At 40.3% G+C, this 14,073-nt stretch overlaps 1 protein-coding gene across 2 annotated transcripts in view; it reads right to left on the reverse strand.

Annotated features, from left to right (window-relative positions):
• SCAPER (S-phase cyclin A associated protein in the ER) overlaps positions 1-14,073 on the reverse strand; it is a 139,475-nt gene that overhangs the window by 102,424 nt on the left and 22,978 nt on the right. For both annotated transcript variants that reach the window (XM_059857897.1, XM_059857896.1), the window contains exons 7-15: positions 13,766-13,882; positions 11,714-11,874; positions 5,376-5,638; positions 4,736-4,954; positions 3,000-3,170; positions 2,464-2,539; positions 1,908-2,025; positions 1,470-1,581; positions 879-1,019 (exon numbers count right to left, since the gene is read on the reverse strand). In XM_059857897.1, the coding sequence (XP_059713880.1) occupies positions 879-1,019; positions 1,470-1,581; positions 1,908-2,025; positions 2,464-2,539; positions 3,000-3,170; positions 4,736-4,954; positions 5,376-5,638; positions 11,714-11,874; positions 13,766-13,882 (1,378 nt within the window). The remainder of the gene's footprint in view (positions 1-878; positions 1,020-1,469; positions 1,582-1,907; positions 2,026-2,463; positions 2,540-2,999; positions 3,171-4,735; positions 4,955-5,375; positions 5,639-11,713; positions 11,875-13,765; positions 13,883-14,073) is intronic.

Consider the following 14,073-nt stretch of genomic DNA (forward strand, 5'->3'; position numbering starts at 1 on the left):
CTCCTCAGGGACTGGCAATTGTTTCCTTTTGCCTCACTTGTGTTTCTTTATCATTTATCTCTCTTTGTTATGTTCCTTTTTCTTTGAACTGATTTTTCTCCACCCAGTTATTAAACTGTTTCTGTATCAACCCATGAGATTTCTTACCTTTCCACTTCTGATTCTCTCTCCCCCCCCATCCCCAATCCCACGGGACAGGAGGCAGAATAAGTGTGTGGTTGTGTGGTGCTTAGCTGCTAGCTGGGGTTAAACCACTAAAAATTTTATCAAAGTAGTATGAAGGAAGCAAACCAAAAAGCATCCATCTAGTGACTGCCTTATGGAATTATGTATTGTCAGAAGAGCATTAAAAATACTTAATTTAGAACAGCTGCCACATACTAACTGCAGGTCTCTGTCTATTCCCAGCTGCTCAAAAACATCAGTGGTACAAAACACAGCAACACAACTACTGTTTAAGGACACAGAATGCTGGATCTGGAATGGCTTTTTAACAAAGGAGAAGAAAAATGAGCTCCCCCATGGAGCAGGAAAAGCAGAGAACTGATCATCAGATCTTCTAGTCCTTCCAGGAGGACTAGGTATCACCAAAAATGCTGCCACATTCTGTGAGGAACAAAAGCAGCAAGATAATGATCAGCTCTTTCTTTCAACTTTTCTCCCACACCAACCCACCATGATGTCTAACAACAGCTAATTAATTTTAAGTGTATTAGAGAAAAGTGCACCCTTTAGGCATCAGCACTTACCTGCTTCATGGCTTCCATGTGTTCATATCTGAACTGCACTGTCCTTCACCAACTACTTCAGAGCACGCTGGGTACAACATTTACAAAAGCATAGCTATTAAAAGTTCTTTTGAAAACAAAGTCACCCACCTTAGCTTCTTCCTCTTGTGCTTTTTTTACAATTGCTTGTAGCTGCACTTCACGCTTGAATTCTGCATGGAGTAACTTCTCCTCCATCATCCTGCGCCTTTGATCTAACAATTCTTCTTTCCATTTCCTCACATCTTTCTCCTACACACAGGAGTCAATTCATTACTACCACAACATCTGACAACAGGGCCTGAATTTTCCTCAGGATTTTCTAATCCTTGAAGCTTTCTTCACAGTAATAAAACATTTTCATGCCTGACACAAAGCCTGCCTTAAGTTTAACTCGGAGTACATTGCTTCAGTTTGGTGAGTTTTACCACTTCTGTTGAATACATGCAACACATTTCTCCTCCTGTCATACCTTCCCTGAACCTGAGATTCTCCTATAAAATAGTCCAAAAGTTCATGATTTGAAATAATGCTTTCTTTAATTGCTGTGATGCACAATTCAGCTGTGAAAACTATGAAAACTCAGCCACAGATGACAACTTCATTTCACCACTAGTTTGAATCTCTGATATGTCTACTGTGTGGAAAAAAATCCTTTCCTGCAAGGCAGCAGAGCAGCCCTTTATATCACAGAAAGCTTACCCTCTCCATTAATTTCTGAAGCTTCAGTGTCTTTTCTTCACGTAACTTTTCTCTCAGCTGTTGAGCTTTCATTTGTTTCTCCTCATGCTTCTTTTTGGATTCTGCTATTGTTCTTTTAATAAAACCAAAGAAGAGCAAAAGCAAGTTAGACAATATTAACCGACAGTGTGGCAAACATTTCTAAGCCATTTAACGAAGAGAAAACAAATAGGCCACTGGAGGGCAATTATTTCCTGTAAATGTGAATACTGTTCTTCTAGACTTCTTTAGTTAGCGGACAATGAAGTGCGAGCCTACTCATGAAAAAATACAGAGAGATTTCCTGAGCACTTTCCACCCAGAGACTCAAAGAGAGCAGATTTTTGGAGCGTTTCCAGCAGCCATGAGCTGGGTTGCCTGTTTTCCCTGGCTGCCCCAGGCAGGTCCCAAGGGCAGCACCTCTTGCGTGAGGGCGAGGAGAGCTTCTCGTGCATGTGGATCCCGTGGCCGGGCGGACGCGCGGGCTCCTCCTCCACTCGGTCTCCCCAGGAGTTGCTCTGGCGCCATGACTCACGAGCTGCACAGGTCAAAACAAAGGTGGGCAGCATTTAAACACACTTTGCTACAAGAAATGCCAATAATAAGGATTAGTCTCTCTAGTTCTCTCTCAGATGGGTTTCCTTGGGCCTAGGTGCAAATACAGACTGAAGAACCTTTAATCCTGTCCTTCTTTAACACTTACTTATTTTATTACACTTTTATCCAGATGATAATATAAAACTGGATTAAAAAACATAAAATTCTAATAGAGAGATGCAGAAAGAGAACTGAAGAACAATGAGACACAGAGACAGTGTGAACACAAAGTGCATCTTTCCTCAAGAAACAACAGAGAAGATGACATTACTTGGAATGTGTTGGGCAAACCTCTGAAACCTTAACTGGCCACGAATAAAACAGGCATTTTCCTAAATTTTCGATTTCCACGTAAGTACAGTAATATACAAAAATTTACCTTCATAATCTGCCAGAACATCATTCCAGTCCATAGACAAACCACAGAAGGATATGCTTCCATTGCCCATGTTAGCCTGAAATTTAATATGAACCAGAGAGTAAAAACATGAACTTTAACTCGCAGGTGCACACACACATTAAACAGTGCCAACTCAGCAATACTCAGCAATCTTTCCAAACAGAACTGGCCTCCCCAAAGGCCAATGCTGTTCCCACTCTGACAGCAAAAATGAAGACTTCTGTTTCATCTACTCTTCCACAGTAGCAATGAACGTAACAAGTCTCAGCTCCCCCAGTTTTGCGCCCAGAAATCAACAGCAGGACACTGACTGCAAGCTCAGAGGGCTCTGCACCACTCACAGCACAGTGCTGCTGAGTTTAGTAAGACTAAATATCCCTCAGTATGGGATAATTATTACATGGCACACGTCAAACAGGTTACTTCAAGGCCAAAAAACCACTAAAAATTCTATATTCCTTCTCCACTGACAACACAGCTTTAACAGGGTACAGTACAACGAACTGGAGACTCACAGAGAAGTCACTGTCATTGTCAGTCTCGATGTTAATGTCATTGTTCTCCTCTGCCTCAATCTCTCTGGTTAACTGCTCCTCCTCTGCAATAGCACTGGCAATGGCTTCTTCATTGGCCTTCTCCAGCCGATCTGCTAACTCCTCTTTCTTTGCCAGCACTTCTGCCATGGACTGCAGGAAACATGACATCAGAAAAATAACCAAAATCAGTAGCAGGCACAAAAAGGAGGATTCCACATCGTTAACATGAATTGTATGGTATTTTGTTCAACTTCTCCTTACTCACAGTTTTTTTACTGATATATTTTGTGAAAGTAGCTGAAAACACAAACCCCACTAAAGAGTGTTAGCAACTATTAACTCAGTAATGACATGAAACACGAAATTAATCACATCATTATTCACATAATTAAAAACTTATTCTACCAACCCTGTCATTAAAAGCACAAAGACAGTTCTCCTGCAATTACTGTTTTAAATAGCTACTCTTAGGAGCTAAGCAAGGCATACTCTGAGACATGAGTGCAGGCCATGCTGTCACCTCTACAAAAGGAACCATGCTCCAAAGTGTTATTGAAAGATGGAAATTATCTGCATGACCTGTGTCTGGAAATTTCACCATAGTAAATACAATGGAATCTCAGGCTGTATTTGTTTTCCAACATGAATGACAGAAGAGTGGGGCAAAAATGTAAGCCTGGATATGCTGCTTGTCTTTCCTTCTCTAGTGTCCAGCATTAACCAGACCACTTCCACTCCAGTATCAGTGTACCACAATACACAAACTGGGTTTAAAGCAGTCGAATCTGGGGCACTAAAATGCTTCCAAGAGACACAGATCCCACCAACCTGGCAGCATCCTGAACTGCTAATATCTGAGCATCTGAAACAATGTTAGTGGGTGAGATGCTTGAAATCTGTTCTAAAAGCAACCAGGTATTTGGCTTGGAAATTACCTAGCGGGACTCTAGTTTGCAAAAGTTAAAGGGAAAAGTGCTTTACAGGAAAACTTCTGCAAATCAGAATTTTAATCTAGTTTGTGACAAAACAAAACTAAACCAAAATGAACACAAACCCCTAAAAACCCAAAACAAAAAAGCACCTGAAAGTATAACCTAGATTTTATGTAACACTACTGTAACTCTCCACATAGAGAATCCCAGGGAAGCAGACACACCCTGAGACCTCTTTTTGGGAAACCAGATAAAAACAGAAAACTGACTTCATGCTTTTTGCTCTAAGAATGGCATTCCTCCAAACTGCCTGTTGTAAAGGAAGACCCAGCAGAGCAGCTCAGCAAGTCTTAAAAGGCAGAGGTCTGACTTTGTTCTAACAGAATTTTGATATCCCATGTGTTTCCAGTCTGAATGATGAGCAAAACTGAAGTAAGACTTTAATGAGAGTGTGACTTAAAATGACTGCTAGTGGAAGGAAATGAAAAATTAGCACAACCGTTAATAAAAGAAGTAAAGAGAGCAAAGATCTAATTATTCCAAATAACACACTTCTATCTTTCTAGTTTAAGTTCTGAAACTTTACCAGAATTAAATTCTACAATGAAAAGTATCTGTGCAACAATTTATTTTTCCTACAGTAGGTACCTCATAGGTTTTTCTACAGTTTTTACATAAGGCTAACAGCAAACACTGTGCAACACAGACCAAGAAAATGAAGGCTTAGATTTATTATTCACTCACAAATCTTATGAGGTCTCTTACCAATCTGGCAGCACTCACATTTGAAATATCTGCAGGATCCATTTCAGTTTCAGATTTAGCTTTTTCTGTTTGATGCCAGTCTGCACAGCCAGTGCTCTGGGGGGAAGCCTCATTCATCTGCAGAGTATTTGAACTGCAGTCAGTGCTGGTGAGAACTGGAGGCATCTCAGGAGCTGGTTCTAAGGAATCCCCTTGCAATGCTGGGCCAGTGCTCCCATTGGCTTCTGAGGCTGTGAACTAACAAGAGGCATTTGCAAAATTAATAAAATGGAACATACCGATTTTTAAAGTCAGAGTGAAATTTTAAGGAAATACCTGGGAACAACAGTGAGTGATGCAAATAACTTCACTTATTTCAGGTGCTCATTACCTTGCAAAAGTTGGATCTTTCTACCTGAAATCTATGTATGAGATGTCTTGAATGCTGAGTTTTTGCGAAACATGGAAAAGCTGTCCATAGCATCTCAACTTTAATTAGCCTTCTTGTGCTGACATCCTACTGAATTTCCATACATGTAACTGAAATAACCATGATTTGAACAGCCCTTCCCCATCTGGTAAGTTCACAAAAGGTCTTGCCAAAACCACCTTTAGAAAATACTCGGAAGAAAAGCTGCATGATTTAAGGTTAGAAAACAGTTCAAAATGATGTACTGACCTGAGTCTTCTCAGTAAGGGAACCCTCAGAGCGATGCAAAGGATCCTTCTGTACCAGCTCTGTGCTTTCAGATGCAGCACTGCCAATGACTGAGCTCCCATTCTTGTTTTCTGCTGGTGGTGAAATGACGTTCTCTTTGTCACTGTCACCTCTGGACTTCAGGGGTTCTGCAGCTGCAGGAGCTTTTGCTGCCAAAGCAGTGGATCGAGACCGAACGGGCCTCCCCCGCTGAACCGTCTCCCAGCCCTCTGCATCCTTCCGGTCTACGTGAGAAAAACAGCCCTGCTCTCAGACAGGAACACTTCCAAACAGAAGCATCAGAAACAACTCTTTTATTACACTATTACACAAGTTGTGGGAGAAAAATGCTCTCTTTAAAATCAATACCAAAAAAATCAATGAGGAATTCTTCAGCAAAGCTTTTTACTTGAAGGAATGCTGTTGGTATTACAGACACTGGATAACTCCATTCATGGGACATGTTCTGGTACTGCAGAGTGAAGCAGCTCAGGCACAAAAAGGCGTGGGAAATGGCAAGGAGTACTTAAGCTTGCCACGTTTTTCCTTGCTATTTCATGAGATGGTAAAGCACAACAAAGCAACAGCATCTGTTCTTCTCTGCAGCAACAGTAACGTTAGAGGCCTTTTGTGGAAGCACAAGTGCAGACAAAACAGCACAACTTAGCATGGAAAGCAGAAATGTGGCTCACTATCCTTACTATTCTGCCAGTGCTGACCGTACATCTTTTTTTATTTGTTTCACTCTGATAACAAAAATACACTAATTGGTGTCAGCTTTTAGAAAACTGCTTTGCCTGGATTCCAGTAAATTGCAAAATATTGCTAGAATAGGACTGCAAGCCGAAGGAGAAAATAGAAAAGCAGTTTTCTTCAATTTTCTTGGATCTCTATATAGCTGTTACATACAACTTTCTGATCAACATTCCTGACATTGGTACCATTTAAAGTTGCATCTGTCTGTCTGAAGCATCAGGTGCTAGGTGTGACCAGATTTCTACATTTCAAAGTGAACTCCTTCTCCATATGTAACATTTTTGTGGCCAGCAATTAATAGCAGCATGTAATTTCCCACACATCTTGAAACAACTGTAAGTGATTTTTTGAAGCTTGACAGTACAACTCACAAGTGTGAAAGGTAAGCTCAGGCCTGTCTATTTGCTGAACAAAAATTCTTGCAAAAAACTCAAGAACTAACTATGCATATATTGGAACTAACTATGTATATATTGTCCAACATGCTTCTGGTAAAAGCTGCTTTCAAGATTGTTCACATGAAAAGAGGAGAAGGGTGTAGGAGATGACTTTTACCTGGAGGAGTAGAGATGCAAAAAATCCCAACACTGTTTTACGGAGGGTAATAATCTAGAATACAACTCGTATAACAATTAATTCTCTGGGTATTTCTAAAGTTTTTACTAACAAAGACAGTTATAGAGCTCAGGCATAAAGACCAGAGCTGGAGCTCAAACATTAAGGTTTAGCACATGAACTGGACTAAACAGCCTTTAGGTGCACTTGAACTGCTGTCCAACAGGAGCAGTAACCAGTGAACTGGAAATGAGCCAAAACCAGAACTGATGGCACGTTCATCCTTTGCTGCCCTTGGCATCCAGCATTTTACAAACACTGCTATTTAACTGTGAGGTTCTTGTAACATCTCAGGATGAGCACAGCAGCCTGGCCCAACAGCTGCTGTAACTCCTGAGTTACAGGGAATTTGACAGGACTGTACTGGAATTTCTCTTTGCTGAGCAGCTCATGCAACAGCTGGTTTTACATAACCATGTAACTGTCCACAAACCTCAGTGATACTGGCAACGACAGCTACAAAAAAATAATTTGGTGTTTTACTATTGAGACAGTTTCACTCTAGAAAAATTACTGTGTATTTTTAAGTAAACAAAATTCCCAAACTGTCTGAATGAATATGGCTGATCTCTTCAGATCACTGCTGGTACCAGAGTCTGCAAAAAGCCTTTCTCTGTTCCCTCTCCTCACGTGCATTTGCACACACTTCAGTGGGTCCCACTGACCAGAACAGTAGTCAAAACACCACCAATTACATTTTCCTTTGCCACAGACTTCCCATTTGACCCCTGTAGGCAACTCTGGCCTTCTTTTCATTTCTTCATCTTCATCTAGAAAAAATATTACCTACAGGACCTAGTGATGGGAACATATTGCCCTCTCAGGGACAATCTTAACTGCAGCCACTCTCCAGGGAACAGGGTTTAATTCCCCAGGAATCACAGCCAGATTTACTGCAGCTGCTCACAGCCTGTGCAGCAACTGGCTCTGCACCCTGTGGGACAAGGACTGCCCAGGCACCTTGCCTCCCACCCCACTCACTTTAGCAAGCAGGGGGACCACGAGGACTCTGCTGTATCTGGCTTAGGGCACAATCTGGCCAAGAAATTTCTCTGGCAAGTAACAGACAGCAGAGATTGTGAAGTAGAACTGCTAAAATCAACCAAAAAACCACTTTACTGCAGCACTTTTGGGTTGCAATTCTTTCTGCTAGTCATTTGCAAAACAAGATTGTTGAACCACTTCACTTCTATTTGTTCTGAAAATTGGAGTCACCTTTTACACAAAAGCATCTTTTCTACATTAAAAGGATCAGAAGAAACCCTTTTGTTGTATCTACTAAACATAAATAATAAGATATATTAATCATATAAATGTATCTTAAAAATAATATCTTTTACTAATATCTACTAAAGCTTATTCTACCAAAAAAGAATATTCTTGCCTGTCTTGCCTAGTTGTTCTTTGTCTCGTGGCATATTTCTTAGTAGTCTAAAATGACAGAATGAATCAGAATAAAATTATTCAGAGCACAGAAAAACCATAATCACACTTACTAAAGTAAGAATAAATCTTTCATAAAAGCCATACACGTTCAATTTTTAATTTGCATTTGTTCACTGTCAGATTCATATTTATTACCCAAGATTCAAGAAAGCCTTTTAATAGCCCAGAAATACTTGCATTTGAATGAATATTGTTTGGTGACTTCTTTAAAGACAAAGCAGTTTTTAATTCAGGGATGTATTCAGACTCCTGACCTACCTGGAGTCACTTTGACAGTGTGATGCCACCTGACACTTACAGTGCACCAGAAGATTCTGTTCATTTTCATTCACCAAGCAGTTCAGGATTCAGTCACTTCCAGGCACATTTTTAAATAAGAGCTTGCAAAGCTAATATGTTTACTGACATTAGATCACATCTAATGAGAGACAAAGTTAATACTCTGGGAGGCATCAATCTCCCTCCATATTTCTGCCCTCTGTGTGGAATTCCTGTAGCCCAGTAGCCATCTCCACAGGCTACATATCTCATGCTGGGTTTGATTACTCCCAGAGCTTTGGAAATGAATAATTCATTTGCCTGCCCTGATCATTCTCTAGTTTCATGTGAGCTTGGCTGTGCCTGCCTGCTCTTGTGTTACAGGGATGTGACAAGCCATCTGTCATCTCGGGGCCCTCCCAGCCCCCGGGCTCTTGGGAAGTTGCTCCATCTGGAAGAACTGGCCAAGGAGCCCACTGGAAACACCACAAACAGAAATCCAGGCACCTGGGTGCAAGCTCCTGGGGGTTCTACCTCAGGAGATGCACAGCTGCTCTTAAAAATTTACCCGCCAGTGACTTCCTGCCCAAATCCCCACAAAAATAAACTTCAGCCCCATCTGAGACCAAACCAGGACAACGGCCTGAGAGGGCTGGACATGCTGCAAGGTTTCCAGTCTCAGGTACATTACAGGGAACATCTATTTGCAGCTATGGACATGAGCAATTCATACAAGAAAGATGATAATGACAGCAATAACAATAAAAACCAACCAGATTTCAAGTACGACAGCAGAAAAAAATTTAGTGCTTCTCAGAAGTTCACATGTTCTAGATTGTTCTTTGTCCTAAATCCTGTAATAACATTATTTCAATTGTAAGCACCTATTCCATTTCTAATACACACTCTAAACTTGCATTACTCATCTCACTTTTTAGCACAAGCACCAGGGAATTCACAAGCAGAAATTGCTCAGACAGTAAGAACAGACTACATTGCATATTGTAAAAAACACTCCAGCATGAAAGACAATTTTTAAAAATTCATTAAAATATTGAGGGTAACAGTAAGTTTAATGAGGGAAATGAGATAAGATGATTTAACCTCATTTAATTATGCATTCAGAAAAGGATAGATTAAAGAACTATATGGGAAAATAATGCATTTTCTTTCTCCCTAAGGGCTTACTTAGTTAAATTTGGAAATTGCATCAACCATGAAACAGATACAGTATCATACCACTCATCCACATCAGAAAATCATTCTGAGACCTAATGGTAATGCTGTTGGAAACCACTGGAGAAATCCTGTGGCTGCAAGCCCCAGCTGGGCTTTGGGTGGGCAAGGAAGCATTACAGGAGGCAGGGGAACCCTTCCCCCAAAGCCCACATGGCCCAAACAGCTGGGAGTGCATTAGCTGGGCAAGGGCAGAGCAGATACACGAGCCTCAGAGCAGCTTCAATAATGCATGTGAAGAGCCCCTGTGGCTCCATTCACATACACTTCACAGATTGTCTTCTGTTTTCATCAGTGGGGATAACTGGATCTTACCAAAGTGATTCCACCTCCCACACACAGGACAACATGCTCCTACAGAGAACTTGATTTGTTAAAATCAGAACAATTCAGCCAGGAGCAAATCACTGAAATTCTCCAATGCTCAATGTCAGCAATTAGAGATCCCTAAGAACAAACAAAGTCTAGAGGAATGACTGTTATTTCTTAAAATGAAATGTTTCAAGTCTGGGTTGCATCCTACATTTGATTTGAAGACTACTGAACGTTTGTAGGCAGTACTACATGACCAAAGGGGCTTCTTTCTTTTTGGAGCTCATCAGCTGAAAGTAACATTCAATAAAGCAGCACAACACTGATTCTTCAGCCCTCTAAAAGCCTCTGAAAGTAACATAAAGTCTTTTGTTTTCCTCTTAGCCTCTTAAAATACATTATCCATATTGAAATATAGATAACTTTTATTCCCTGTGTAGCTAATAACATTGTCCCTATGCACAAGAACACCTAACAAAGGAATTTTAGCAACAGCTTGGAGCCCTGTCACTCTATTACGAGCCACAATCACCACAAAAAGCTTTTGTTACGAGCAACTTCTACTACTGGTTTATCTCAAAAGTGGAACTACACATCAACCACAGTGCTGAAAACTCAGCCACACAGCTCCTGCTCTCTAAGCAGCTCACTGCAGCTGTACACAGCCTATTCCCTCAGGCAGGCAGCAGCCATGGATCCCCCTTCCACCCAGCACCCCAAGGAGTAAGGCTGTGATGGTTCTGCTCCAAGCAGAGGAACCCACTCCTGAACTCATTCATGTTACACTGCAAGACCTCTGGAAATGGTGTTTTACTTCCATAACATGCCACAAGTCTGCAAGTCACCATACATGGCTTCTACTACTCCTAGGTTGAACATACAACTATCTTAAAATGATACATGCACTCCCTGGAACTTCAAAAAAAAAAAAAAAAAAAAAAAAAAAAAAAAAAAAAAAAAAAAAAAGCACACTTTTAATTTTCTTTCAGATTAGCCATTTCTACATCCTGCCTGATGGTTTTGCAGAAAGTCATCTGAGACCACACATGAAGAAAATAAATGAAAAAGAATGCATTTCTGAAGACAGTCTCAGAGATCCAGTGCAAAGAAACTAATTTCATAAACCAAATGGCAGTTTTTTATGTCTGCAACTAAACCAATCTTTTCTAGGACAAAAGATCCTGAATCAAGCATTCTCCAAAGAGCATCCTTAGAGAAAAAATTCGTAACTAAATGTGGTAACTCTTGTCTTCCAAAAAAACATCAATTGTTACTTCAGCATTGTTCTAATAGCATGTTCTTCCAGGACATATAAAACTATCTTGAGCTCTTCCCAGATTCCTGGACATGCATTATTCTTTATATTGTTAAGCCATCCCAACTTGCAGTCAGTTAGATTGGCAGTTTGTGACCAAAGACCTTTTGCTTCTTGGGATGTCATAAGCTGGCTTTAACAGATCAAACTCTAGTTTGTGAAAATACAGCAGAATTTTACCTTCATGTGAAAACACACCTTTGTCTCAAACTAAACTCCTGCAATAAAAGGCTTCATGAATCTTTTATCTCCACACTGAATTTAAACATTGTACTTTGCAGAACTATGTTTAATTTTGCTTAGAACACAGGTCATCACAATCTGAAATCACTTTATCCCACAGAGTTTGTGAAAACAACTTAGGCCACTGAAGGGGACTTGCCATTTTTCCGCAGTGCCTTCTGTGCAGGTGGTACCAGGCAGGCGTGTGCTGTGGCCAGCTCAGGATTGGCAGCTTTAGTTCCATGGTTGGCTTTGACCTTATCGGCCCAACTGACGCCCGAGGGAGCCAGGCGTGTTGCAGAAATTGTCACTGCAGGGTTCCTAAATGAAAGTCACAGCTCTTTTTAGTGTCTGGTCAAGGAACAGAATGGTTTGTTAGAAAGCTTTATCAGAGTTTCTGAGACCATCAGAACACTGCTGAACAGAACCACCTCTCCTTTGGCAAACTCTCCAGCTTGCAGCAATTTACATTGAAAAGTTGCTGTAATTTGCTCAATTAATTTTTGGTTTTAATAAACAAGATTAAATTCAATCATTTTATACTAATTTCTGAAGGCATTCATGTTTTTGGCAACCAAAGCAATGCATAATAAACTCTACATACTAAGTCTTGAAAAATACTCTTGTCATTTCAAGCCTGGCATTTGACCATTTCGTACTCCCAATTCCTTTTCATTAAAAATAATGAACAGATTTTCCTACTCATCTTCCACATAAGTGATTTGATTTATCATATCCTTCTTGTTATCTCTTCTCCAAATTATTTTATTTTTGCATCTTTTTGCTGTTGGATAAATCTGATTGTCCCTGTTTCTAGTTTCTGTACTTTTCCTACTTTTCCTACACTGTGTTGGGGAAGATGTGAAGATGACTACAGATACGAATCATTCATTTCTACAGAGGTACACCACTTCTATTTCTTCTATCCCCTATTCCTTTCCTAGTAACTCCTAGCATTCTGCCAAAAATTTCTCTAGCACCAAGTATGTCTCAGCCCTTATTTTCCATCCTATTTTCTCTCTCACACACAAAATACTGTAGCCCTCTGGAGTGGCCTTGCCTTGAGACACACACTAAGAAGAAACAAATTTGCAAGTGTGAAGAATAGAAAACTGATCGTGCTGTTCCCTGCTCTAACACACACAGTTTCTCATCACATCCCTGTGACTGTGAATCAAACACCTCCAGCAGCAATAGCAACAGGCTATTACAGCCAAATAAGGCTTAGCTGAAAGACTAATTGTGCTGAGCTGCTATGTTCTAATAAAAATAAAAGAGCATTGATTTACACCAGATTCAAGTGTTTCATTTGAGTGCTCGTGCATATTTTCTCCCCATCACCAGGCATTTCAGCAGACACCTCTCAGATGTGGTCAGGTAGGTATCAACAGGTTCACCTACAGGGCCTACACCAAACATACTTGGTAGTATTTTTGTAGAAACATCTGATTTTCAGAGAGCTCAATCCTCAGAGCTGCTGCTCAAACAGTCCAGTGTCACATCTCTGCTGAGGACAATGGAAGCACTCAGGACACTGGGCAGTGTGTTCCCAGGATCCCAACAAACCTGAAGGTTGTTGTTTTTCAGCACACACCCTGAGAGAGATTTCAACTGCACACATCTGTACTCTGCAGACTGAGACAGCACCAGGCAGTGCTGCTCTAAATCTGTGCACACTTTTTTGAACTGCTTTCAGACATTTCCATTTCAACAAGTAAAAGATTTTTGACTGTAGTATACAACATGCTCTACATTTGAAGTAGCATCAGTTTTGCCATGCATCAGAATCATCATAACCTCACTTTACACTCACTCCTTCTGACCTGTATTTACTTCTGCTCACTCAGCTGGCCACTCACATTGCACACACTGGCAATTTTAAAATGCCAGTTACAGACATTCTGACCTTTGTTTTGGAGAGAGAAGAGAGTACTAAACAGATCACATGAAATACACTGGCAGTATTTTATCTTCAGGTCTTTGTAATGATCAGTAATTAAATGTATTACAAAGTCAGGAAAAAGTAAGTCCTTGATAGGATTTTCCTTTACACATCATGGGCTTTTTTTTTTAGGAATGCAAAAAACTGCTTATATGATTTAATAACAACAAAACAATACATTGGTTACTACAGAAAAATAGTGCATTCGTGAACTTTGCTTCAAATTAATCTTTATTTTAGCTGCAATAAACTTCTTAGTTGGTTTCATACCCAAAATTTAAACTCCTTCGAGCATTTGATGTCACACTAATCCTGTCTGTGGAGGGACTTGGGATCACGTGGCGTCCTGGAGACATTTTCTTTACTTCCCAAGCCAGTGAAGTTGGTCTGCAAGCCCAGGAAAGAAAAGTTTAAAAATACAATTCACAAGAACTCTTCCTCTGCCATCCTAAAGCAAAACTAGAACCCACAAACACTCAGCATATTAACAAATCCTGCTGAATTTAATCATTCATCTTAGCAATTGTTTCTACACTAACTACAAACCCTATGAATCAGCCAGACCCATACCCAAAATA

This window comes from Haemorhous mexicanus, chromosome 13 (assembly GCF_027477595.1).
Source record: "Haemorhous mexicanus isolate bHaeMex1 chromosome 13, bHaeMex1.pri, whole genome shotgun sequence".
NCBI classification, from domain to species: Eukaryota; Metazoa; Chordata; class Aves; order Passeriformes; family Fringillidae; genus Haemorhous; species Haemorhous mexicanus.